At 40.0% G+C, this 27,666-nt stretch overlaps 2 protein-coding genes across 5 annotated transcripts in view; both read right to left on the bottom strand.

The window, feature by feature from the left end:
• Positions 1-16,904, bottom strand: part of TDRD12 (tudor domain containing 12) — a 34,522-nt gene extending 17,618 nt beyond the window's left edge. Inside the window, exons 1-20 of one of the 4 annotated variants that reach the window (XM_034425755.3) lie at positions 16,818-16,904; positions 15,934-16,022; positions 15,655-15,718; positions 14,112-14,193; positions 13,867-14,025; positions 12,866-13,002; positions 12,320-12,439; positions 11,894-11,949; positions 10,700-10,785; positions 9,796-9,958; positions 8,088-8,170; positions 7,709-7,782; positions 6,221-6,292; positions 5,133-5,190; positions 4,743-4,847; positions 3,596-3,778; positions 3,082-3,238; positions 2,179-2,306; positions 1,244-1,435; positions 268-396 (exon numbers count right to left, since the gene is read on the bottom strand). In XM_034425755.3, coding sequence (XP_034281646.2) covers positions 268-396; positions 1,244-1,435; positions 2,179-2,306; positions 3,082-3,238; positions 3,596-3,778; positions 4,743-4,847; positions 5,133-5,190; positions 6,221-6,292; positions 7,709-7,782; positions 8,088-8,170; positions 9,796-9,958; positions 10,700-10,785; positions 11,894-11,949; positions 12,320-12,439; positions 12,866-13,002; positions 13,867-14,025; positions 14,112-14,135 — 1,926 coding nt within the window. In that variant the 5' untranslated portion in view covers positions 14,136-14,193; positions 15,655-15,718; positions 15,934-16,022; positions 16,818-16,904. Of the gene's footprint in view, positions 1-267; positions 397-1,243; positions 1,436-2,178; positions 2,307-3,081; positions 3,239-3,595; positions 3,779-4,742; positions 4,848-5,132; positions 5,191-6,220; positions 6,293-7,708; positions 7,783-8,087; positions 8,171-9,795; positions 9,959-10,699; positions 10,786-11,893; positions 11,950-12,319; positions 12,440-12,865; positions 13,003-13,866; positions 14,026-14,111; positions 14,194-15,654; positions 15,719-15,933; positions 16,023-16,535; positions 16,790-16,817 lie in introns of those variants that run through there. The other 3 variants (XM_034425759.3, XM_034425756.3, XM_087877219.1) reach the window with 3 other exon arrangements.
• Positions 16,905-18,254: 1,350 nt separating this feature from the next.
• NUDT19 (nudix hydrolase 19) lies at positions 18,255-23,381 on the bottom strand. The gene is made up of 3 exons (XM_034425753.3): positions 22,380-23,381; positions 19,808-20,015; positions 18,255-19,195 (listed from the first exon to the last, which is right to left on the bottom strand). Exons 1-3 carry the CDS (start codon positions 23,064-23,066, stop codon positions 18,993-18,995), a joined length of 1,098 nt encoding a protein of 365 aa, XP_034281644.2. The 5' UTR covers positions 23,067-23,381; the 3' UTR covers positions 18,255-18,992.
• Between the last annotated feature and the right edge of the window lie 4,285 nt (positions 23,382-27,666).

Below are 27,666 nucleotides of genomic sequence, written 5' to 3'. Positions count from 1 at the left end.
TGGCTTGGTGGGCATGGCAAGGGAAGGATACTGTAAAATCTCCATTCCCTCCCCAATCCAGGGGAAGGTTACTGCAAAATCCCCATCTCCTCCCGATCAGCTGGGACTTGGGAGGCAGAGAATAGATGGGGGCAGGGCCAGTCAGAATTTTTACTACCGGTTCTCCGAACTACTCAAACTTTCTGCTACCGGTTCTCCAGAACTCGTCAGAACCTGCTGAAACCCACCTCTGTATCCAACCTTGGCAATTTTTAGGGAAGGAGATACCTTGTATACCATGTCTCTTTCTTCCACAGAACTTGTAAAAATCAGAGTCTTTTGAGCATCTGTAGGGGTAAAATCTAATGTCTGAAGTAAAGTAGAGATCCGGTCACATTCAAGGCAGAGCTGCACAACCTGAAATTACACATTATTCAAGTGTGTCAGAATGGAAATCTTTCCTCATTTTAAAAAAGCCTTTGAGCCAAGTGATTTGGTAATGCAAACCTAACCCCATCATGATTATTTCCTTAGGCAGAAATCCACAATAATTTATTTTTTTTTTATACACAGTCAAGAACCAAAAGATAGAAATCCCGAATGGTTCAGCCGACACTCAAGTTTGATCCTTTGTTCCGAGGGGACAAGAGAGGTAAGTCCTTGACTTACGAGCCTACAATTTCTATTGGTAAGTGAAACATTTGTTAAGTGAATTTTGCCCCATTTCTTGATTTTTCTTTTCACGGTTCTTAAGTGAATCACTGCAGTTGTTAAGTTAGGAACACGGTTCTGAAATGAATTTGGCTTCCCTGTTGACTTCGATTGTCAGGATGCAAAAGGGGATCGTATGACCCCAGGATATGGCATTCGTCATAAATATGAACCAGTTGCCAAGCATCTGAATTTTGATCACATGATCTTGGGGATGCTGCAACAGTCAGAAGTGTGAAAAACGGTCATAAATCAGTTTTCAGTGCTGTTGAAACTTTGAATGGTCACTAAATGAACTGTTGTAAGTCAAGGACTACCTGTATTGAATTTTAGAGATGCCGTAACACATTTTTTTCCACAAAGGAAACTTTTCCCACCTGGATACTCTTATATGCCATGAACCGAGCAGCACAGAAATTTGATAATTTTTATGATTTAATTTTTATACTTTTACCTACTTTTTATGCCATCTCAACAGCTGCCTTTGGTGCATTCCCCAAATCAAAACCCACTATTATATAGACATAAAAAAGATATAAAAAAAATCTTTTACCTGTTGCACTTTCCCATATATGGCAGCTTCTTCCATGGAGGTGATTATAATATATGGATCATTCATGAATTCTTTTGTTAAAACGTCTACGTTTTTGTCCCAGTGGTTTCCAACAGCAACAATCTGCTGAGGTGCAAACTCCTTTTCTTCAACGCTCAAGTTAAATTTGTAGTATTGCAAAATAGCAAGTAACTGTAAACAGGGATTAAAGCTTTGTTATCTTCTGCTTTCCAACAAAGGATAGCTATACAGGAGATTACGAATGGAAATGACGGGACAAAAAAACAACTTCTTACTAGCTGCTCCTTTGAAGTGAATTAGGATTTGGGTTTATGTATTGTTAGATCCATACTTGTTCTGTTTTTCTTTCCATTCCATTGCATCAATTTCAAGCTCTCTGCGCCTCAATGAAATGTTTTATTTATAGGGAGTAAAATAAAAGCATAGCTGATTTTGGGGAGGGGGGGGCAGAGGGGGGGAAATCTTTTTTTCCACTTAAGAGCTGTGGTGGCACAGTGGTTAGAGTGCAGTTCTGCAGACTACTTCTGCTGACTGCCGGCTGCCAGCAGTTCAAACCTCACCAGGCTCAAGGTTGACTCAGCCTTCCATCCTTCCGAGGTGGGTAAAATGAGGACCCAGATTGTTGGGGGCAATATGCTGACTCTGTAAATCGCTTAGAGGGGGCTGTAAAGCACTGTAAAGTGGTATATAAGTCTAAGTGCTATTTCTATTGCAGGCTAACTCTGCTCACTGCCAGAAGTTAGATCTTGATGGGGCTCAAGGTTGATTCAGCCTTGCATCCTTCTGAGGTGGGTAAAATGAGGACCCAGATTGTTGGGGGCAAGATGCTGACTCTGTAAACTGCTTAGTGATGGCTGTAAATTGCTATTTTTCCTTCATCGGAGGCCAAAAAGTGCTTTCAAGCCCAAACTCACCTGCTCCTTGGCATCAGAGAACAATACATCAACCTCATCAAACACCAGATGACACAACCTAAGGAAGAGTAAACTATGATGCTCAAGCAGCCGCAAAAAGCTAGGTGGGGTTGTTACCACGATTTCACCTGTCAAATGAAAAGGAACGCGTCACTGGTACGAGCTCATTGGGTTCAAAAGTGAAAATAAAACATTATTAACTCAATGGCTCAAATACACTGTCACTAACTGGTACCTCTGAAAGGCACTCTAGCCTGGAGAAAATGGGCAATTTGAGGTAATTTGTTATGCTTTATGGCTTATAGTTATGTCTTTTAGAAACCTCATTACCTGAAATGAAGAAAGCTTCATTTGTTTTGGCTATCGATACAGGTAATCTTCAACTTACCACAATGGAGCCCAAAGTTTCTGTTGCTAAGCAAGACAGTTGTTGAGCGAGTTTTGCCTAATTTTTTTTACCTTTCTTGCCACAGTTAAGTGAATCCCCGGAGGATGTTAAATTAGTAACACAGTTGTTAAGCGAATCTGACTTCCCCATTGACTTTGTTTGTCAGGTCGCAAAAGGGAAATCACATGACCAAGGGACGCTGCACTTGTCATAAATATGAAATATGCCAAACATACACATTCTGATCACGTGACCATGGGGATGCTACAGTGGTCGTAAGCATGAAAAACGGTCATAAGTCACTTTATTCAGTGACATCGTAACTTTGAATGGTCACTCAATAAACTGTTGTAAGTTGAGGACTGCCTGTAGATAAACTGTTAAAACTTTTTAAGAGGCAGCAGCGTTATTCTAAAATTCTACGCCTCATGCTTAGGATTGCCTTTCTATTTTTGACATGACTTTATCTGCTCATTCCTTCCCGTGGGCAATACAATTAATCAAGTTTTGCTTACATCCTCTTGGAATTCTTACACTCTTGATTTCTTCCTTATTCATTCCCAGGAAAAGCAACATTGGGTGGAGAGGCCTGGAGCAATGGCTGTACATTTTCAGGAGTTCAAATACCAGTTCTGCTTTCTTCTGGCCAGGGCATATGATTAATGCTACTGGCTACATATACAAAACATTATACAGAGATGAATCAGAAATACGTAGATCATACTTCTTAAAAAAGTAAGTTGATTAGCCATTACAAACAATACAAACTTGTGCAGAAACCCAAACATTTTACAATGAGTTAGAGTACCACTGCATATTTTTTTTAAAATTATTGCTATCTTTAAATCACTGGCATCTTTCCAAAATCATTTTTCCTTCTATGTGAAGAATTTCATTTAAAAAAAAAAACACACACACACATGTTCAAAAATGCAACAGAACTAGGAACAATAACCTAACTGTAGCCCGTTTTAAGTACTTGTCAGTAGTTAAGGCAATTGTGAAGCAGTAATTGAATATTCCACTTACACCATGTCTAGCGGATAACGATATGTAGCAATTTCTTGACTGCAAAAATGTAATGATTGGCAGAAGATATGAAAGTGGGTTACTTTCAGAAGAGATAATAAGCGAATCATATCCACGTGCTATTGCAGGCCAGCAATAAGACTGTACATGATTAGGTCCTTGGAATTGCTTTCTTAAAAGCTCCTTTCAGAAAAGAAACACAGAATATTTGGTTAGAGTTAGACTTTGCTTGCAAGAAACAGAACAGAGTAGGACACTTTATTTAACCAAGTGTAATTAGGCATACAGGAAATTTTCTCCCGTGCAGAAGCTCTCAATGTACTTGAAAAGCAACGGAGTAATAACAATCATAATAATGATTATATAAGAGGGGATAGTAGAGAAGATGGGAAGGATACTACTACTAGTCATAAAACTTTGGTAAACATACTTAGACGTAGAACAATACCATGAGGATTAGGTGTTCAGCAGTCATGGCACGAGGGAAAAAACTGTCCCTGTGTCTAGTTGTTTTGGCCTGCAATTTTACATTTCACCACTGTCTTCTTGCAATTTTTTTTGCAGTCTGTACTTATCCTGTTTGGCTGCTGTACCAAATCAGACAGTTCTTGAAGTATAGATGATAGACTCAATAATTCCTCTTCAGGACTGCGCCAACAGCTCCTTGGGCAGTCTGACTTCCTAAGTCGACGTAGGAAGATCATTCTTTGTTGTGCCTTTTTAATGATGGTTCTAAATCTGGTGTCCATTTCAAATCCTGGGAGATTATAGAACCCCAAAATTTGAAGGACTCTACTATTGAAAGAATCAAGATTAAGCTGATGCTAAATAAAACTATACAATGCCCCTTTCCCCTTTTCTGGTATGCCACCACAAAAATGGAAAGAATTTATGTAAACGAACCTGGGACAGCTCTGGTAACCTCAGAAGCATTGGCTTGTTGTTGTTAATTACTAATACCACTATGCTGAACATTGCAAAAAAAACAAACAAACACACAACCAAGAATGATTATTAGAATGCTTTTGTTCAGAGCAACGTAGTCATTGCTCTTGAAGGAATTTGATCAAGGTATGACCCCAAGGCATCACCATGTGCTTTTCTACAATATAGTAAATTATATCCTATTAAACGTTGTAAATACTACCTTTTTTAAAGCTGGAAACAGTGGTGCGGTTTCAAGAGATGAACATGGATCAATTTTATTACTCAGCACAACAGGAAGACATGTAGTGATATTCATCTTAAGCTCCTAAAAATAAACCAATGAAAGGCTAAAAGGCCATGTACAATTGTTTTAGTGTTCAACCTGAAACAATGTTTTCTACCTTTACCAAATAAACAAAAACACCCAAGAAATGAAGGCAAATATACATGTCCCAAGATAATTGGATCCTGCAACATCTAAGAAACTTCTAAGAATGTGTAAATCTGAAGCTTCAGTTTCTGATGCCTTCATTAAAACATTTCTCATTTCAGAAAAAAAGTTCACATAAATTAAAACATTAAAAGTTAATCTACTTGCTTCTTGTATTACCTCAGTTTCTTGTCCGGTGGCAATTTTCAGAGGATCAGGGTTTAAAAACTGTAGAAGCCTAAAAACACACAAGTTGACTTTTCAAGTATCCGTTAAAAGTTCATTCATCCAGCCTTTGCTTTTCCCTAAGTTTTACAAAGAGTTGAGGGCCAAATATACAACTTCCTGCAGCTTTGGCTGAAGGATTAACATTTCTTGGTTCATTTACTTAACCAATTTTGGCCCTAAATCTCAGCAATCCAAATCCCAAATTAGAATATTTCTTTTAAACTAATGATAGATGTTATAAAGAGATTTATTCAGCTATTAAAACATATCCAGTCCTCTGACAATGTAACTTTTTTTGTTTACATTTAATTCCTTAAATTAAAAAGTTTTATTCCATCATGGTAGGAGCTGAACTGCTGTTTAGCAACTATGTACGTTCTTTGAAATAAATAGGACATAGATAACTCTACAGCTTGAGGATTAACCCCAATGCTCCAGTTCAGTACATACTTTTCCAGTAGTTTAATATCTGAAAAATATAATTAACAAAGGTATTGATCAACTCCCCATTAACAAGAATGTTTATTTTTTTTTTACTGGTAAGCTTTCAATTCTTTTCCTGGATAAAATTCACCACCTCACTTTGATTTTGGAAAGGCTCAAGAAGCAATTAAATGCCTTTTGGTTGTTTTCTGAGCTGCTCCAAGTAATAATTCAGAGAAAAAGGGCTACCTTTTCCCAAGCATACTGGAGTACAAGATATTGCTTTTCTGAAATTCAGGGAGCTCAAATTTTTTTGAAGCATGTTGTATCATCGTGGTCAAGAGTGTGCTGTTGTGGGAAAAATCAAGAATTGCTGGCAATCACACATTTTAGCTAAATATTAAAGCCAGCTCAAATTTGAGACTCCTAGTTTATAATAACAAGCCACCTTCATTTTTGAAAGAGATGCAGTACCAGCAGTGTCCTTTCCTGAAACACACAGAATCAGACCTATTTCAAGGAAGAGGTGTAAATGCACCTGCCTGTTTTTTTTTTATAAAACATATTAATTGCTTGGACTTTATAAATATTGGCTGTCATGATGAGAAAAAGCTTACTTCACCCCAAGGTTGTTCTCCTGGAGATCATTCTCCCCTTCCTGGATTTTGGTACTTGTCTTAGGCAAGTTCCTAAAATGAAGCACAACTGTTTTCAGAAAAATCTTAGCAATATCGGTAAACATAATGGGTGAGAGATTGCACACAAGAATCAGGAATCTTTCTAAATTCTGAGATTCTTATTCTCCCTGAAAAACAGCATGGGGAGAAATGGGAATGTGTCCTCTGCTCACAGGGTTTGTGTGTGTGTGTGTGTGTGTGTGTGTGTGTGTGTGTGTGTGTGTGTCCCAGCTAAGTATGAAAAATGCAAGTAGAAACAGACCTGGGTATTTTACGGCTGCTGGACCACATCTGGCCATTGGCTGCCTGGACTGTGTGAGGGAAATTGTAAATTATAAACCAAATCCTGGAGCAGTCTCAGTGTTGTGGCCTGCCAGCAGCCAGCAGAGCTGACAGCAGATTCGACCAGTGAGGAGGTTGGGAAGGAATGTGGGCCAGTCCTGGAGTCTGGGGAAAGAGTTGGACGAGGGCTCCGAGTTGGAAAAAGAGAGGGGGCAAAGGCCACTGATAGTTATTTGCTGCCTCTGGAGCCTCCAGAGTCTGACATCAGCGAGGCAGAAGAACAGTGGGAGCCTGTTCCCAGCGTGCGCATGCCCAGAGCTGCCAGAAGGCAGGAACAATTAAGAAAACAGGGTCGACTTGGGAGTAAGGCTTGGAGATGATTGGCCCCTCCCATAAGACATAAAAGAGAAGCGAACGGGACGTGAGCTTTTGCAGGAAGCAATTAGTTCATCTGGTTGGTAAAAGCTGTGAAAAAGTTCTGTTTGACTCTGTGCTAAGTTTGGCCTTGACTTACGCGTGGCAATTAGTTCTCTGGCAGCATTCCAAGAGAGATAAGGTGAGTGTTTGTAAACACTCCCCTGGAAGACTGTTTGAGAAGCCTTTCGGACTGGGAATGACAATAATTCAAAGCTGTATGAATTAAAGAGGTTTGCCGGGATTAAGATTGTGATATACTTTCTAAGGAAGCCTAGGTCAGAGCACTCAGGAGGTGGCAGTAGCAGTCACTGTGTGAGGGGATATGGCCTCAGCCACCCACCACCACCTCGGTTGAAGCATGGCCTTGTGGGCGAGTGTACTCTCCACAAAAGCCCCGGTTACTCATGTGGCACCTTGGGAAAATTAATTGCCCAGCCCAGAACTGGAAGTAAGATACATAAGAAGTGAGCTATTAAGATGAATTTGATCAATATTTTGTTGAACAAAAACATGAATAATATTGATATTTTAAAACATCCCTCAGTCTCTTGTTAGAAGTCAATGAATAAGAAGTCAATTTAAATCGGTTTAAATTTAAATTAGTTAAATTTAAACATTAATTTTGCTCTATAATTTCGATCAACTATTTTCTATGTTTTTTTAAAAAAAAGAAAATAGTATCTTACCAGTAAATGAAACAGAAACGAAATACAAAAATTTAAAATATACCTGACTGTTTGCATGTCTGTTGGTACAGAAAAAGTTATTCCTTGCTTCAAAGGTGAAACAGGCACCACTATATCCTAAGCAGGCAAATAAAGGATCTCACATTTTTATTCAGGACTCTACAAAAAGGGTCATGTCTATGTTTGTTAACTGAATGCATTTCACTACAGAATAAAAAGCAAGATACTTGGTATCGTATTTCTTAAAGCAGCTAAATACTAGATATGTGCTATCATCTTCTGCATAATCTGTACATGTTTATTTAGAATAAACCATTCAAAAATTGAATGGACCTTTTCTCCAGGTTTTGGATGTTTTAACAGTTCAGCAATGCTTGAAATTTGAAAACCAAGAAGAAAAAAAGGATGTATTTAGTACTTACAGGCTGTTTTGTTTTATGTAAATTAGTTTCTGAGAAATGTGTAAACTCTGCTTTGTCAGGATTATCACAAATAGGAGCAGCACCTAAAAGAAAAGTACAAGTGACTTTTTACTAAATCTTCTGAAGACCATGTCCTGGAAATAAAATAAAAAAAAATAAAATTAAAAAAAAAGTACAATTTTCATTTATAGAATAGAATAGAATTGGCCAAGTGTGATTGGACACACAAGGAATTTGTCTTGGTGCATACGCTCTCAGTGTACATAAAAGAAAAGATACAGTCGTCAAGAATCATAAGGTACAACACTTAATGATAGTCACAGGGAACAAATAAGCAATCAAATCGTATTAGGAAACAGTCAATATAAATCGTAAAGACACCAGCAACAAGGTTACAGTCATAAGTGGGAGGAGATGGGCGATTTATTTATTTATTTTATTTATTTTATTTTGAATTTGTATACCACCCTTCTCCCTGAGGACTCAGGGCGGTGAACAGCCAAGTAAAAACATCAAATACAAATATTAAAATACAGTTAAAAGATATATATAAATTTGGCCCCATTAATTAAAAACGATAAACAAAACAATTAAAAACACTTAAAAAATTAGGCCAGCCTGGCTTGCTGGAAAAAGAAGGTTTTAAGGGCACGGTGGAAGGAACTGAGGTCATGGATTCTCCTTAGGAATGATGAGAAGATTAATAGTAAATACGGATTAATAGTAATGTTGTGCTTTTTTGATGACATTTTTGATGTTAGGTGTCCATTTTAGGTCTTGAGATATGGTAGAACCTAGAAATTTGAAGGTCTCTACTGTTGATACTGTGTTGTCTAGTATTGGTGGTAGTATGGGAGGGTTTCTCCTAAAGTCCACCACCATTTCTACGGTTTTGAGTGTGTTCAGTTCCAGATATAAACACCCATCTCATATAGTGACTCTGGGTGGGCTACCGCAGGTAAAAACAGTACGAAATATAGAACATAGCACACTCTAGAATTTCCAGTTTTGGTTTAGTCGTAAACATTGGTCTAATTCAGTGTTCAATGAACCAAAGTATGCCCCTTCGTTTTTCCTCTCTTTTTGATTGGGAATAATTCATGGCAGATACTCTAGTATAGGCCTACAAACATAGGGACGATTCCAAGCAGCTGTCATTTGTCTTTTTGTGTCTTGTTATTATTATTTTTATAACAACTACGTAGCCAAACATTGCTGCAGCCAGGAAGATATCAGCCACCTTCACCTGGTTTTCTGCAGCTTCTTCAGCCCTGAAAGGCACACTGCTAGTGCCTCCAACACCTCCAGTTTCATCCCTGCTACTGATTTCTAACCACAGAACATTGGAATAGCCTGCTAGCTCATTCCTGGCAGTTGGGCCATCCTGCTCTTGTGCGCAGGCAGTGTCAGGGTTCCAACGGATACCCTAATCATGACCCTGTTTCCCCACTCCCCCCAGGGTGTGTCATCAATCACATTTGCAGACGGAGCAATTTTGAGGGTTTTAGAGACCACTCCCCTCCGGCCGCTGTGGATAACCCTGGGTGACAGCCTTGAGAAAGATATGTCTGGAATGTGCTGGTGTCTTTAGCTGCCGTGTTGCTTTGTCAGTTTCCTATCCCCTTTGCCTATGTGTTCCAGAAGAGGCTTCATCTCAGCTGCTATCGCCTCTGACCTATTCCTTGAGGGACCGATTTCTCATACTCACCCATCTCAGAAACCTTAGATTCTCGCAGTAACGTTGGCCACAGCAACATTACAGGATTCTTCTCTGAAAGAGATTTGGCACCTTCTGAACCTGGTTTCTGGTTTGTTTTACCGAGTTCATAGCAAGCAAAGTTCTTTGCAACAAGATCATCATTCACACACACCTGTGACAAAAACAATGTTTTGCATGTGAAGATTAAAGAGGATAAATTAAAATACACAAGGGTTTTCATGGTTATATGTTAGAAATGACATAGTTAAGTAGTTAACGAGGCATTTCTAGCGTGTAAGTTTTGTCAAAAAAGAAATATCACATTAAGAGCAGCAGAAAAGGGCACTGCAATATTAATCTAAACTATATTAAATGTCCTCTAATTGTTTTAACAACTGTGGGTCTCTATGTAGAACTTAGAACTATGTAGAACTTTGAAACAGATTTTTAGATCTCAATTCACAAAACAATGATAACTAATATAATTCTATTCGAATACTGCTGCGCAAACCTGACTATAAGCACTGCATAGAAGAGTATTGTTTTCTACTCTGCTGCACAGGATTAACATGGCAAGCAAGCAGCGGTGGGTTTCAAATTTTTTTACTACCGGTTCTGTGGGCATGGCATGGCTTGGTGGGCGTGGCTTGATGGGCATGGCAGGGGAAGGATACTGTAAAATCTCCATTCCCTCCCCACTCCAAAATCCCCATTTCCTCCCAATCAGCTGGGACTCAGGAGGCAGAGAATAGATGGGGGTGGGGCCAGTCAGAGGTGATTTTTACCGGTTCTCTGAACTACTCAAAATTTCCACTACCGGTTCTCCAGAACTGGTCAGAACCTGCTGAAACCCGCCTCTGCAAGCAAGCCAACACTCAAGTTAAAAAGATTGTACGTAATTTGTAAATATTACCTTTTCACCACTTATTGTGACATAAAGATAGACAGCAAAATTATCCTCTTCAACAGCATGTAACTTGGCCTCCACTTGAGTGGCTGCTATGATTAAAACGAGGCTTATTAGATTACCATAGCAGTCATTAAAAAAAAAAAAATCAGTTCTTTATATTGGACATTGACCAAAGTACAAGCAGTTCTCGACTTACAACCGATCTTTCATTAACAACCATTTGAAGTTATGATGGCATTGAAACACGTGTCTTATGACTGGTCCTTGAAGTTATGACTGTCACGGCGTTCCCGGGTCACCGATTGTATTTCAGGTACTTGGCAACCCGCATGTACAGGCAGTCCTTGACTTACGACCACAGTTGAGGCAAAATTTCTGGTGTTGAGTAAATTTTGCCCCATTTTATGACCTTTCTTGCCACAGTTATTAAATCATTCACTGCAGCTGATAAGTTAGTAACCCGGTTGTTAAGTGAATCCGGCTTCCCCATTGACTTTGCTTGTCAGAAGGACACCAAAGGAGATCACATGACTTTGGGGCACAGCAAAGGCTATAAATATGAACTAGTTGCCAAGCAGTTGAATTTGGATCACATGATCATGGGGGCGCTGCAAAGGCCGTAACTGTGAAAAACGGTCAGTAAGTCACATTTATCAGTGACGTTGTAACTTTGAACAGTTACTAAACGAACTGCTGTAAGTCAAGCACTACCTGAATTTACAATGGTTGTAGGTCATAGGCACTGAGGAGGGGTGGGGGAGTTTACGAGGTATTAATTTGTATCCAAACTGTATATTTGCTTGCTTATCTATGGAGATTCTCAGTCATCCAGGCCATAGTTGTCCTAAAGGTGCTTTTTTCCCCCCAAGAGGCCACTGGACTTTCTGGTTTTTCTTTGAAGACGTTTCACTTCCCATCCAAGAAGCTTCTTCAGAACTGAAGAAGCTTCTTGGATCAGAAGCAAAACGTCTTCAAAGAAAAACCAGAAAGTTCAGTTGCCTCTTGAAAAAAGCAGCTTTGGGACATTGGCTTGCTCAGATTTAAAAAGAGGAATGTGCGTTGCTGCTACGTTGAATTCTATACAACTCTCAATTTACAAATACAAGTCTCCTAGGTCCATTATTTCATGACAATTTTAAAAAACAGACTTGTCATATAACTGAAATTATACAAGAGGCTATTCTAGTTTTTCATTACCATTCAGGAGGTTTTGGAAGTACTGGACAGCTGCAACATCCCATTTGTTAGCGGGCCTAGAAAGAAACACGAAGCTTTTTAATGTATTATACCACAGCAAAATAAACAGGAAACATACAAAAATCTGGCAAACGGCATTTGTACAAGCAGGTATAAAACAATAAAATTCTGTTGGCTGTAAAGTTATTTTTACTGATTTATTTTCATCCCGCCTTTATTGTTTTTATAAACAATTCAAGGCAGTAGAGATACCTAATACTCTTCCTCCTATTTTACCCACAACCAAAACCCCGTGAGGAGAGTTTGGCTGAGAGAAAAGGGATTGTCCCAAAGTCACCCAGCAGTTATGCAGAAAAAATTCCTCTCTGAAGTTAGTGGAAGGATTTCTTAGAATATTTAACATCATCTCTCAGCAGCCATACTTACACTATCTCTGCATTGTCATTGTAATAGTTGACACGTAGGGTAACTGGTTTGACAGAGTACAACCTAAACTTTGTAGCTCTATAAGGCAGCCTCATAAATGATTTTACGACCACACAGATCCTGCAAGAAAATAGGTTTTACAGCACACAAATTTCTACCAATAATTTTCATAGATTTAGTGTCTGAAACTGAAGATTATAACTTCTATTTACAAAAAAGCACTGCTGCTGCTTTATAGCCAAAACCAGATATAGTGAGCTGAAAATGAGCATAAACTTTTACTCTTCAGAACCTTCTGATAAATCTATTTCTGTTCTTATTTCTTAAATTTACAAACCAGTCCATCCAAATCTTCTAAAAAAATCCTAGGCTTTAAATGTATCCAAAAATGTCCAACTATGCCTATATTAACTTATCAGCTGGATCAAACTAACACAGCAGGGCCATTGCCCATATCATTGGGTAGATAGGTAACATTATGAACAAAATGTTTCAATCCTTGGTCCAATCCTTTGCTGGATGATTTTACAGATTATAAACACATACTTTTTAGTGTTCACAGGAACAGTTTTGGCATAATCCACAAGGAAACATTCTGCAATGTAATAATCCGTATACGATATGATTGAATTAACAACAGCTCTGCACCAAGATTTCAGTTCCTCACAGTAAACAGCACAAACCTAAGAAAGATATATAAATGTTTAATGTTATACAATCTATGTTGTTTTTTTGATACGTCCCTGTCCTAATATTCCTTTTACTTACTCTTTTCATGTATTCAAATTGTGTTTATACTTTTACCTGTTATCTTATATATGCTTGACAAATAAATAAATAAATGAAAATAAATAAATAAAATAAAATAAATATAATTGGCAGAGTAAATACATGTATAATAGAATACATGTCAGACAGGAATCGGAGATTTCTATATTCTTCCACAGATATTTAAATTACTTATTTAAATCTTCTTCCTACTAGTACTTTTCCACAAATGCAGTCTCTGCAAGCATTGATCCATTTGTTACAACAGAAATGGATCTACTGGCTTGTCATAGGATCTGATCATGGGCTGAGAGAACACGAGTGGCCCAAAGTCACTTAGCTGGCTTTCATGCCAAAATCAATTATTTAAATATTATTCTAGCATAAGAATTTTGCGAAAGATATGCCTATTTCCATGTTTCCTATCCAAGATTAAATACAGTATGATGTATTTTCCACTGTCATAAAAAGCAAATCTTACATCCTAATATTAACAAGTATAACGTTTTAATATTTTCATTTCCTTGCCATCAGAAAAAGCCGTTATCTTACCATCTCACCAATTGCTATGATCAAAGATTCCAGAATTATTTGTCCAATATTTATTATTACAAATGCACTTGACATTGCATTAAGTATTTTTGGAAGACTTGTTATCTTTAAACATATAAACAACAAATAGGAAGGAAGGAAGGAAGGAAGGAGGAAGGAAGGAAGATAGGTAGGTTGGTTCATTTTTCTCCCAGATATAGCCAAACAGATCAGATTGAGAAGATCACCTGTCCCTCTTCTAGTGCACAGGGCTTGGCATCCACACATCGATAATGTTTGTTATAGAATTGATTCATTTCAGTCTGAAGTGTTTCATATTCCATTTCATTGTCTACAAATTTTCTGCCTCCTATTATGTAGACCCAAAAGCAATCTGGATTTTCAATCTAAGCAAGTATGATAAAACCCGTATTAAAATACATTCATATAACCCCAAATGTATTTTTAAAATACGGAAAGTTAATCACAATACCTTCAGTATTATGACTTCAATCATTTTTTTCCTCCAATGTTTTTTTTCATCTAAGGAGAATTGCAAGCTTTATTCTGTACTTCTGAAAACGCAACAGATCATCAATCAAACTTTCACTAAGTGAAAATATTCGTTAAGTAATTTTGAAGCTGAAATGACCAGGACACAATTTTAGAAAAGCATACCCCGTTTCCCCCCAAATAAGACATACCCTGATAATAAGCCCAATCGGGCTTTTGAGTGTGTGCACTAAAGGAGCCTGAGTGGTGCAGCAGACTAATGCTACTGTTAAAGGTAATATTTAGCTTCCAGCTGCCTGCAATTACTGCGAGTTCAATTCTCATCAGGCTCAAGGTTGACTCAGCCTTCCATCCTTTCTAAGGTAGGTAAAACGAGGACCTGGTTTGTGGGGGAAATAAGCTGACTTTGTATAAAATATACAAGGGTATGAAGGCTATTGTTTAACGCCTTGTAAGACGCCCTGAGTCTCCGGAGAAGGGCGGCTTATAAATCAAAATCAAAATAATAAAATAAAATAAAATAAAATAAGCCTCCCCCACCCCCAAAACTATTTAAACGCAGAGCTGAAAATCAGGTAAGATGGCAAGAGGAGCCCCATCTTGCTCCATGCACCGCAAAATAATAAGACCTCCCTGAAAATAAGGCCAAGCGCTTATTTCAGGGTTCAAAAAAAATATAAGACAGAGTCTTATTTTCAGGGAAAACACAGTAAATAAAATTTCAATATGACTTGAAAAAAGTTAGCAGAGAAGAGGTACCAGAATAATTTCAACAGTTCTGCTGGTAGAGTCCTCTAAATCTATTTGATATAAACTCAAACAGGACACCTGAAGTTCTCAATACCCTAAATGGTGTAAACCAGTGGCCTCCAAACTTTTGGTCACCAGGGACTAGTTCCATGGAGATAGGTTTTTCCGTGGACAGGGCATGCTGCCTGCATCTCATGAATGGGGCTTCACTTGTTTGTGGGGCCCAGTTTCTTGCATGCCGCAGACCAGTGCTGGTTCATGGTGTGAGGGTTGGGTACTCCTGGTGTAAACCACTACACACAGTGGGTTCATTCATACCTCATTCTAAGCCAACATGCCCTCCCCACAAAGCACATTATAACTTAACATAATAAACCAAGTCATTTGGCTATTAGTCATGATTTACAGTTTAGTTTGAAATTACAAGGGCATTTGCAATTTATTTTGCAAAGACACGATTAACAAAATAATGGTTTGAAACTACAATCTAATCACGATTTATTCCGCAAGGCAATATTAACAAAAGAATGGCTTAGCAGATACGAAAACTGCCAATAAAATACCATAAATTTGAGGGTCTATTGACCCAGAATTGCAACATAGATTGCAATTCTGCCTTGATTGTAAACATAGATTGCAATTCTGTCTTGCTTGTAAACATAGATTGTAAATCTGTCTTGTCAGCAGAGCAAACGGATTTCTCAATTTGAGCCTGCTGTTTCTTAGGTGGGCAACTTGTAGTCAGCCCGAGATTCTTTTTACGCTAGACCTACCTCCTTTAATCACATCTGCTAACAGCCAGCGGCATCCTTTTCTGCCATTTTGAAATGAGAAAGTCTTTTAAAACAAAACAAAACCATCAATCTTGTAGTATTTATCACTGAAAATGCAGCTCCCCCAATTCTATTAAATAAAAAGTGTTTACTACACAATAACTGTTCAGCTGCTGGCCCTTGCAACTCTTCCCCCTCCAAACAGATACAGCTATTCCCAAGTTTTTAAACGGCTTTTCTTCTTTCCAAGGAACTTCCGTTTCCCCCCATTTCACTTACAACTGTTCATAACTGGGGTGCCTGTACGGGGTGAGATTGCTATCCAGAATTGGGACGGGCGAACTCTCCGGAGAATCCAGAACAGAGGGCTAATTGGAAAAAAAAAATCAGGGAAATAAAAACTGTGTCCTAAATCCTATATGCTTGGTGCTACATTTGCTTCATTCATGGTTAAAAAATGTGGGAGCCATCCAATGGGCATCACCCTTGGGAAGGAAGTGCCTTGCTTTCTGCCTTTAATTTCAATTTCCCCCTTTTTTTGAATTTAAATTTATTTTCCCACTAGCTGCCTGCTCTGGATTTTCCACCCCCACCCTTCCTTTGCTTTATTGGGTCATTTCATTCCATTTTTAATATTCTCAACCTTGGTAGCTTGAAGATGGGTGGACTTCAATTCCCAGAATCCCCCAGCCAGCGCTGCTGGCTGGGGGATTCTGGGAGTTGAAGTCCACCCATCTTCAAGCTACCAAGGTTGAGAAACACTGATTTAGGTGTTTTTTTTTTTTAAAATCATGGTTTTAATACGACGGAGACCCATTTTTTGTTTTTTAAATCCTTTATCTGAGACGAGAACCTCGCTGGGATGGAGACCAACCACTCACATAAATGGTATTATTATCATTATCGCTTTCCCATCCACCGCCATCCTTACTCCCACCCCATTCAAGGGCAGCTTAGACCCTGGGTTTTAACCGAAGAGGGTTCCTCCCGTTCGGGGAGCAGAAGGGCGACTTGCCGGGAGACAACGGCCAAGGCCTGAGGCCTCCCCTCCCTCCCGCCGCCCGACCCTCCGCGGCTTCCTCAAGACCCAGAGACTCCCTTCCCGCCCCCCCCTCCCCCACCCCGCGCACGAGGCTCCCGCCAAAGGAGCCATTCGAACCCACCCGCGCATGCTCACTGGCGCCGACGGGGCCTGACGCACGCCTCCCTCTCTTCTTGCCTCCTCAGAGGCGGGACGGCGGCGTCTACGCATGCGCCAGCATCCTTCCCCCCCCCCCCCCCTCTGCCTTCGGGTTTTGGTTTGCGCGGGGTCCGTTTGCGCAGAACCGGAAGTTTTATTTCTATTTATTTATTTATCTTTTTATTTCTCAATTAAAAAGCGGGGGGGGGGGAGAAAAAAGGCCGGTTCCTGCCGTTATCAATAAAATACATAGCAAAAGTGATGTAAAGGAAAACATACCTTAGGCGTAGGAAGATATATGTATAACAGGGGTGGGCAACTGTGGCCCTTTTACAACTTGTGGACTTTAACTCCCAGAATTCCTGAGCCAGCTTGGCTGTCTCAGGAATTCTGGGAGTTGAAGTCCACAGGTTGTAAAAGGGCCACAATTGCCCACCCCGATGTATAAAAAAGATAAAGCCTGACTAGGTGGCTCAGTGGCTAAGACACTGAGCTTGTCGATCAGGAAAGGTCGGCAGTTCGGCAATTTGAATCCCTACTACAGGTCTGCGTGAGCAGAGGGGGTTGGACTAGATGACCTCCAAGGTCCCTTCCAACTCTCTTACTGTTTTAAAAAAAAAAGTCCTTTTATATAGACAGGGCAGGAAACAAGAAACAATGGATGGAAACTAACCAAAGAGAAAAGCAACCTGGAATGAAGGAAAAACATCCTAACAGTGAAATCAAATTAACCAGTGGAACAGCTGGCCTTCAGAAATTGTGGGTCATCATGGAGCTTTTTAAGAAGAAACTAGAAAGCCACTTATCTGAAATAGAATAGGTTCTCCAGCTTGAGCAAGGGGGTGGACTAGAAGACCTCCAAAGTCCTTTCCAGATTTGATTTGATTTGATTCGATTCTAAATTCATTGTAATTATAGATAAGGAAACATCTGTTTTAAGCCTATGAAAAAAAGGAAGGATTGCACATAGGAGGAAGATGTTCATATGATTGACTAGGAAGGATCGTAATAAGCTAACACATTCCATTCTTTTTACCAAATCTTTAAAAACATAAAAAGGGAGCAGCCCATTGCAGCCACAACCCAAAGTTACCTGACAACCATGGGTTAAATAAATATATATTGGGGGGGCTCCACTGAATGTTTGGCATGTTTTATTGGATTTCTGTTTGTTATTGGGTTCCCCTGTTTTATTGGATACATTGGGCACTAACAATGGAAAAGAAGGCATCATAAGAAACATTTTCAATGTTTTATGGTGCTGGGTGTAAGGACTGTCTTGTACGGGCTGAGTTTCCACCCAGATATAGTTAAAAAATACAAAATCCAGCTAGTTCCAAACCTATAGTAATTGTGGAGAAATAAATGACCATTTATGGGACAATTCATTTAGCAAACAATAAAAGAAGCATGGAAAAAATACTGCTTAAAAGTATTTATTTTTAACAGACACTTGTTAGGGTTACATAACACAGTTAATGTAAAGGCACAACAGGTGATATTTCAGCATAAACAAGTTAATCTAAAACAGTGCTTCCCAGAAGTAGTTCTGAATATATGCATTTACAATCTGCAATGCACTTATTTTGAGTACGATTTCCAGGTAGAGAGAAATATACTGTAACATACATTCAAAGTGTTCAGTTCTTTTTAATTTTCGCAAATGATCTATCGGTCAACAGGGGCATCTGCAGGAATGATCACTGCCTTTAAAACAGCAGATGCACCTGGGTGGCCAAAGTATCTGCCCCTTTTAATGTGTGTTGCATGCACTAAATGCATATTGAAAAGGGGTGGAGCTTCAATCATTTGCTCATATCCACTATTCTGAAACCATTGTCAAGGCAAGTAATCACTGCCACGAGCCAAATCCATGTACTCTAGATGCCTACTTATCATTTATGATTTATTTAGAACTGAAATAAATTAACAAATAAATTAAATTTGGGTTATTAGAAGATAGATCTCTATTCCAGAATTGGCACAAGAATAATTACACTGATTGACACAACTTGAAACTGAAATAATTTTCATACGTATTGAGGTATGTCCATAAAATGGCAGAGCGCTATTAATTCATTGTTATTCTAACATCTCTCGAAATTTAGTAATTCCAGTATGAGAAATACTACAACTGACAGTTGCAATCTGCATTATTTCACATTTTAGAGTCCAGTATAACTGGATTGATATGTTTATATTTGGATTCAATATTCATGTGGATAGTTGTATTAAAGTTTCGTATTACTAGCCGATGAAAGTTTCTTCCCTCTTTCATTAGTTCTTCAATGTTTTTATTTGTTGTCAGCATAGGTTTCTTTTCGCCAGTAAAATCCGGATCTTTTGGATATAAATCGTCACCTAAAATATAATTATTTCTCTCGGTTATATGCATAGTTACAGGTATAAATGTGAATTTTTGATACTAACAATACCTTCAGTCTAAACGGTGGTATGAAAAGTTGTGACAAAACATTGATTAGGAGACACTATTTTTAATAGAGGTTTTTGTCTCAACATACCAAGAGCAGAAGTATTAAAGCAGAGATGCACAGGAAGATATGAATGCAATCAAGTTGTACTTTTTATTTACTGGGCTCATAAACATGTTAAGCAAAGGATCTAAGATTTACAAGCCACAATTACTGCTTTCACAGTACACAGCACTTCTACAACTAAGAACGTAAGATTATAGCTGAGCATACTGTATGTTCCATATAACAGAAGATTAATGAATATCGGCCCATTAATTCTATTAAGCGTAGTACGGGAAATTTAAATTAGGAAATTTTAATTTGATTATTTAGCTTTTGCCCAAAGCAGTCCACTTTTTGGAGTACGGCCCCAGAAACCCACTTATTCAGACAAGTAGATTCATGTTGCAGCTTCTGTTTAGTGTTCAGTGCATCAATAAACCAGGGTTTGTTTGTTTGATTGTTTGTTTTAAAAGGCCAGTTCTTCATTTTTACCTACCTGGCAACAATTGGATGTAGCCATCTGAAGCCTTCAATATAACTGACATCCAGCGTTCACAACCTTCTAAAGCTCGTTCTGAGCTAAACCGCTCCAGATCACGAAGGGATGAAAAATGGCAGAGCCTACATAACTCATAGAGCTGAGGTGGTGCTATCCAGACTTCTCCAGAGTTAAAAAGTTCCACAGCTTCTAAAGGGGTTGACCACTGAAAAAAGAATAAAGCATTAAAATCAATCTCCAAGCCATGTAATTTCCCAATTAAGGGGGATATTCTGTAGAACAGATTCTGTGTTCTGGTGCTTTCAGTGACTGTTTTATTCTATATTAGTATTTATTTTTACCTTTTTTAAAATTAGATTATCAGTCTAACAGTGGATGCTATATATATATATCAACTTAGCAAGTTCAGAAATTAATTGTTTTAAATATTATTTGAAGGTAGCAAAAGATATTACGATGTATTTTGAGGATGTGTTTCACAAGAGATTGCCAAATAGCAGGAATTTTAGATCCATATTCATGAACATATTTTCAGGGTTTACAACCGTTGTAAATCGAGGACGACCCGTCACTTGACATGATCCCAGGTTGGGAACTCTCCCCTTCCTTCTATGCACGAGTCTCTCTGCCCCTGCTTTGCAACACCCTTCACCCTTCCCAGAGCCCCGTTTTGCAAAGCATGCCGCCATCCCGGGGGGGGGGGCATCCTGGCATCCTCACCCTGCAATCGGCCACCTCCTGCCGGTCGTGGGAAGCGGCGGGCGGCTCCTGCCCGAGGCAGCAACACAGGTAGAAAGTGGTGTCGTAACAACGACCAGCCGGCCTGCGAGTTCCCAGTTGCCCCACTCGTGCAACGCGGGAGAACCGGTTGTTAACTTTCTGAGCAGTTTGGCAAACTGGTTGTTGGAAGAAATCATTAGGGCAGAGAACCGGTTGTTAAATTACTTGAATCCCCCCACTTGGGGGGTGGGATGGGGTCCCTATCCCAAGTCCCTTTTTTGCAGTGCCCTTGAAACTTCAAACCGTCACTAACCGAACCGTTGTAAGTCGAGGACGACCCGTCACTTGACCCAATCCCAGGTTGGGAAGTCCCCCCTTCTATGCCCAAATCTCTCTTGTCCCTGCTTTGCAACCAGGCGCCCTGCAGCCTTCCCAGAGCCCCGTTTTATTTTACTTATTTATTTTATTTATTATCTCCAAGGGACTCAGGGCGGCTGACAACAATAAAACCCCAATAGTCCATCGTGCAAAGTTAAAATGCCTAATTAGGTCAAATACTATTTAAAACCCGTAAAAAAGCATGCCAAGCCAGCCGCTTTCCCGGTGCCCTTGAAACTTCGAGCCGTCACTAACCGAACCGTTGTAAATCGAGGACGACCCGTCACTTGACCCAATCCCAGGTTGGGAAGTCCCCCCTTCTATGCCCAAATCTCTCTTGTCCCTGCTTTGCAACCAGGCGCCCTGCAGCCTTCCCAGAGCCCCGTTTTATTTCACTTATTTATTTTATTTATTATCTCCAAGGGACTCAGGGCGGCTCAAAACAATAAAACCCCAATAGTCCATCGTGCAAAGTTAAAATGCCTAATTAGGTCAAATACTATTAAAACCCCGTAAAAAAGCCTGCCAAGCCAGCCGCTTTCCCGGTGCCCTTGAAACTTCGAGCGGTCACTAACCGAACTGTTGTAAGTCGAGGACGACCCGTTACTTACTTACTTACTTACTTACTTATTTACCATTGTAAGTCGAGGACGACCCGTTACTTACTTACTTACTTACTTACCATTGTAAGTCGAGGACGACCCGTCACTCACTTACTTACTTACTTACTTACTTACCATTGTAAGTCGAGGACGACCCGTCACTCACTCACTTACTTACTTACTTACTTACCATTGTAAGTCGAGGACGACCCGTCACTCACTTACTTACTTACTTACTTACTTACTTACCATTGTAAGTCGAGGACGACCCGTTACTTACTTACTTACTTACTTACTTACTTACCATTGTAAGTCGAGGACGACCCGTTACTTACTTACTTACTTACTTACTTACTTACTTACCATTGTAAGTCGAGGACGACCCGTTACTTACTTACTTACTTACTTACTTACTTACTTACTTACCATTGTAAGTCGAGGACGACCTGTTACTTACTTACTTACTTACTTACCATTGTAAGTCGAGGACAACCCGTCACTCACTTACTTACTTACTTACTTACTTACTTACCATTGTAAGTCGAGGACGACCCGTTATTTACTTACTTACTACTTACTTACCTACCTACCTACCTACCTACCTACCTACCCACCCACCCACCCACCCACCCATTTATTTATTATTTATTATTTATTATTTATTATTTATTATTAATTTATTAATTTATTATTTATTATTTATTTATTAATTTATTTATTTATTTATAAACTTGACCTGATCCCAGGTTCGGAACTCTCCCCTTCCTTCTATGCCCAGACCTCTCTGCCCCTGCTTTACACCTTTCCCAGAGCCCCGTTTTGCAAAGCGTGCCAAGCCTTCTCGGAGGGGGCAATCCTGGCATCCTCACCCTGCAATCGGCCACCTCCTGCCGGTCGTGGGAAGCGGCGGGCGGCTCCTCCCCGAGGCAGCAACACAGGTAGAAAGCGGTGTCGTAACGGCGACCGGCCGGCCCGGCTAGGTGCACGGGGGTCAACCAGTTACCCCACTCGTGCAAAGCCCGCAAGTGGGGCACGCAGCCCAAGAGGCGGCAGAGCTGCAAAAAGCTACCGGGGTCTCCTTGCACCTTTCGCCGCCACTCTTCCAACCGGGCAGCCGGCATCAACCGCTGGGCGGACAGCAAAGCGGCCGCGCCGTCCGTCCTAGCCGCGGCTTGCCCGGCGGGCACCACCAGCAGCAGCCCGCTCTCCTCGAAGGTCTCCCGGATGGCGCAGATGCGGAAGGCCACGTCGGCCGGCAGGGAAGCTTCGCCCAGCTCGGGCCGGCGGGCGGCGAAGAGCGGAGGCCGGGCGGCGGGTTGAGCTCCCAGCCCGCAGCGCGGAGCGTCGGGGAGAAGCTCCCTCCAGGCGGGCGAGAAGTCGGAGGCGTCGGCCACGCCGCCCGGGAAGACTTGGGCGCTGGGGAGGAAAGGGGTCCGGGCGCTCCGGCGCAGCAGCAGCACCTGGTAATCGAAAGCGGCGGCCGGGCGAAGAAGGGGCTGCTTGCCGCCCACCGCCAGCAGCAGCGTGGCGGCTTCTCGCCAAGCCGCCGAAGTCATCGTTCCCCAGGGAGGAGAAGGGCAAAAAAAGAAAAAAAGGAGGCACGCTGGACTCGGCTCCGCGCTTTACGCGCAGAGGACAAGCCTCTCCTGGCACCGACAGCCCTGCAAGGTAGGCTTGGGGGGGGGAGGAGAGAAGCTCCCGTCTCCTCCCCCCCCCACCCACCTACTCAGGGGATTGGGGAGATTTCATCCAGGGTTGGGAAGGGTTAGAAGGGGCGAGGATTGGGGGCGAAGGGAAGGGAAGGGAAAGGCAGGCACCGGGGATGGTTGGGGAAAGGTTGAAGTTTGCGAATTGGATCGTGGTCGTGGGAGGAGTGACCTGCTTAAGGACGTCCCACGAGGGGTGGCCGTTAATTCTCGGGGGCTCAGTTAGGGTCCGAAGGGGAGGACTACCCTAGGTATAATAACAATAATAATAATAATAATAATAATAATAATAATAATAATAATAATAATATATATATATATATATATATATATATATATATATATATATATATATATGTACACACACACACACACACACACACACACACACACATGCATATTCTTTCTAGCCAGGTTTTACCTACGTAAACTAAGTTGTTCTGCAGCCTAGGTTCTGTGAAATCTCATTCACAGAACCTAGGCTGCAGAACAACTTAGTTTACGTAGGTAAAACCTGGCTAGAAAGAATATGCACATAAAAGCCTATGAAAAAGAAAGACACACACACACACACACACACACACACACACACATATATATATAATGTATGTATGTATATATGTGTGTATATGTATATGTATATGTACATAGGAAAAAACCCTGATTACAAAAATATCATACATTTAAGCCTATGAATTAAAAAGAATAAATATTTGACCTTTACAGGGAGGAGTCATAAAATATGGGTGTGGCTGGCTGAAGAGGTCCAAAAAGACCGAAACAGTGCTATCCCAGTCTCCCATAAGTCTCAGAATAAACAACACAAAATGTCTGACAGGCCTGAAAGTGATGATTGGAGATTTCATCCCACCATGGCCATTTAACTTTATCTACATAGGAAAAAACCCTGATTACAAAAATATCATACATTTAAGCCTATGAATTAAAAAGAATAAGTATATGTATATGTATATGTGTGTATATATATATATATATATATATATATATATATATATATATATATATATATATGTATGTATGTATGTATGTATGTATGTCTTTGGTTATTCGGGTTTTCTCCCGCGTAAAATTGGAGGTGTCTTGGCAATGTTTTGGCGAAGTCTCATTCGTCATCTTCAGGCTGGTGTTCTCGGCTTCGTGTTTCTAGGAGCAATGTGCTAGAATCAGCTCCCATTGCTGCTAGAAGCACAAAGCCGAGAACACCAGCCTGAAGATGATGAATGAGACTTCGCTGAAACATTGCCAAGACACCTCCAATTTTACGCAGGAGAAAATCCGAATAACCAAAGACCTACATACAAACACCCGCAAAAACCTCAGAAAACACACACACACACACACACATATATAATATACTATATATTATATATATTATATATATATATTTATCCTGGGCTTGCCAATATTCCAAAAGTAAATTGCAGTTTTATGAGGAGTCTGTTTTTCAAGGCCAGAAAACCTATTTAGTACATACCGTTAGGTGTGGAAAAATGACTCTTTAATTTTTTAGCATAGATATTAAGAGACATTTTGATAATTTCAAATACTGCAGGTGAAAAAGCTGGATTCTCGTGTTGACCGTACATCTTGTAGCTGTTTCATAAGCAAGAAATGTTTAAACTGAGCAATTATGATGAAACGCGGATGCCATGGTTTAGTTCTGAAAGATTACTCTGAAATCATTCACACCATCAGTAATTGTGCTTACATCCAAGGGAATCACATGGCTCACGATTTTAATGTACAAAATACTTTGCACTTTTTCAGAAGAAAGTGAAAAGTGAAACTGAAAGTGTGTTACATTCTTCTGCATCATAAATACTTAGAACATAGAACAGAGTTGGAAGAGGCCTTCTACTCCAATCCTCTGCTCGAGCAGAAGACCATTCGACACAAGTGGCTTACCAGTCTAAAAGCCTCCAGGGATGGAGCACGCATAACTTCTGAAGGCAAGTTGTTCCATTGGTTGATTGCTCTCACTGTTAGGATTCCCACCCCCCCGAGTTCTTGGTTGCTTCTCTCCTTGTGTCAGGGTTCTGATGGATGCCCCAATTAAATCATGAGTCTTGATCTAAACTTCAAAAGAAATCCAGTCATTTATTAGGAGTTTCATGTCCGCACGTTCCCAGGTGAAGCCAGCTCTGACCCTACCTAATTTATGCTCCAATTATGACCCTGTTCCCCCCTCCCCCCAGGGTGTGTCACATTCACATCACATTCACCAACGGAGCAAATTTTGCAGGTTGTAGAGGTCACTCCCCTTCAACTGCTGTAGGTATCCCTGGGATACAGCCTTGAGGGAGATAAGTGTGAAATGTGCATCTGTTTTTGGCTGCTGTGCAGTTTCACCAGTTTCCCATCCCCCATGGCCTATGGCAACTCAAGAGCGAGTTGACACCTTGGTTACTTGACTGAATCTACAGTTCTCCAAAGTGATGTTCACAAGTATTCTACCTTAAACATCCAAAATTGTATCGTTTGCTTCGCTTGAATACTCTCTATTACTCTTGACAAAGAAATGTCAATGTCCATCGCTTTTGCCTTAAGCAGTGAAGCAAAATCCAACTCCATTTGTAATTACTGGAATACAAGAGAAAGTGTAAAACGAAGAGTAAAATGGATGTGTTTCTTTTAATGCCAGTTTTCAATTGGACCCCTTATTTGGGAGTGAGTTTTGAACCCTTAATAAGTACAACCGGCCATTTGGGATATTATTGCACACTGCATCTGAGTTTAGCAAAAAGTTCCTTTTTGTCCCAGTGTGAGTTTAGAAACATAGCGAAGGAAAAGATTTAAGGGCCTATAATTCAGCATTCTTGCCAAATGACTTTATGAAAACATGTGAAAGGTAAGTATTGCTAAAGAAGTTCACACACACACACACACACACACACACACAAAACACACATGCATGTTTAGGAGTTTGTCTTTAAAAGCAATCTGTTCAAAAGGCTGGCAAGTTAACAGAAGAGGCTTTATTTTAAATAAATAATAGCAATAGGTTTTATCCTGAGCATAAAAGAATACTCTTGAACCACGGAATGCCAGTTTATAATGCTTACTTTCAGATGAATACTGAAACAATCGTTTTAATATGGACCCAGCATTCGTTGGAATGCAACAAATCAACCTTATTTTTTTTTTAAAAAACCAAACATTCAGAGTTCGTCATTCCTCGATGAACACTCCTGTCGTAACTCTCAACTTCATCATGCTTGTAAAAGACAGCGGAGTTGGACTTTTTAAAATAAAGAATCCTATTAAAAAGGGATTTTGCTTTGTTTCTTTTCAATGAAAAGGTACACTTTTTGTTACAATGAAAATACCTATGGCTGTAAACACAAGACAGGTAATGTTTTTTTTTTTTAAGAGAGCAAAACAACTTGGCTTTAAATAAACTTAAATAAATAAATACATTTTAATCAATCGTGATGGTTGTAAGGGCTGATGATTTAACCATCTATACAGAGTCTGAAGACTTTAAGACTTAGCTAAAAGAACACCTTCCTCCTTGGTCAGACATTTATAAAGTCTTTTAAAAATTCAGCGCTCTAACATTTCTGGTTCTGTATGGCCTAAAAATGAGAGTTCTAGATAATTTTCTTCCAGAAAGTAACATGGCAATGACTATGGGATGCTTTTGTGAACCTTAGAGCAGAGGTGAAAGTGAACAGACTTCCTACAATTTTTTAATGGATGAACAGAAGCATATCATGCTTTAGATTATTTCATCAGTTCCTACAGATCAATCTGGCACACATACACACCCCATAAGAAGATATTTCTTCCCTAGTATTATCTGCTCAGCTTTGCACACGTGATAACTATCCCTAAACCATATCGCACAGTCAGTGGTGCTGAGCAGATGTGATGAGAACTGAGCAAAGAAGATATTAATTAATCAGATGGTGACAAATCCTCTGTCAGGTCTTGATGAGATGTCATTTAGAAATAGCTTGAGAGAGGAAAAAAACAAGCAATGCAGAGACAGTTAACGGATGTACAGCACCTTTCTAAACTGGGTCTGCTTGGAAAATAAATCTCATTGGAACTAGGAACTGTTCCCTCAATGTAAAGGTTTTCATAAAAGTAACTCAGGAAAATAAGCATCTTGCAGTGACGAATTGATGGCTTTAACCTGGATTGTTTGCAAAACAAAACCCTGTAGAACAAGAGTGGAGAGGCGGCTATTTCATCCATACTGATAAGTTTTTAGACTCGAGTTCTCAAATGTGCAAAGAAATACTGTTTTAATTCCAAATTAAAAAAATGTGTCTCGGGAGCATTCCAGCTAGGCAATTGTTATCCTGCGGCTTCTTCCTCACAGCCTATAACCGTGTTGCATGCACCTATGTAAGAGCACTTTTAAGCCTAGGGTGTTCTCCCATAAAATAATATGAGACGTATTTAAGAGAAATATCTAGCCCTT

The sequence above is a fragment of the Pantherophis guttatus genome, chromosome 11, assembly GCF_059756535.1.
Source record: "Pantherophis guttatus breed Tessera chromosome 11, ASM5975653v1, whole genome shotgun sequence".
NCBI lineage: Eukaryota > Metazoa > Chordata > Lepidosauria > Squamata > Colubridae > Pantherophis > Pantherophis guttatus.
The sequence above is the reverse complement of the archived record's forward strand: the minus strand, read 5'-3'. Positions and strand labels throughout refer to the sequence as shown.

Bases quoted from the DNA above. Each gene is read 5' to 3' on its own strand.
- NUDT19 (XM_034425753.3), bottom strand. From the start codon at position 23,066: ATGACTTCGGCGGCTTGGCGAGAAGCCGCCACGCTGCTGCTGGCGGTG. The intron at 20,016-22,379 runs GTGAGGATGCCA...TTCTTTTTTCAG, and splicing joins AGGAGGTGGCCGATTGCAGG to TGGTCAACCCCTTTAGAAGC. The intron at 19,196-19,807 runs GTAGGTAAAAAT...ATTATATTTTAG, and splicing joins CTACATCCAATTGTTGCCAG to GTGACGATTTATATCCAAAA.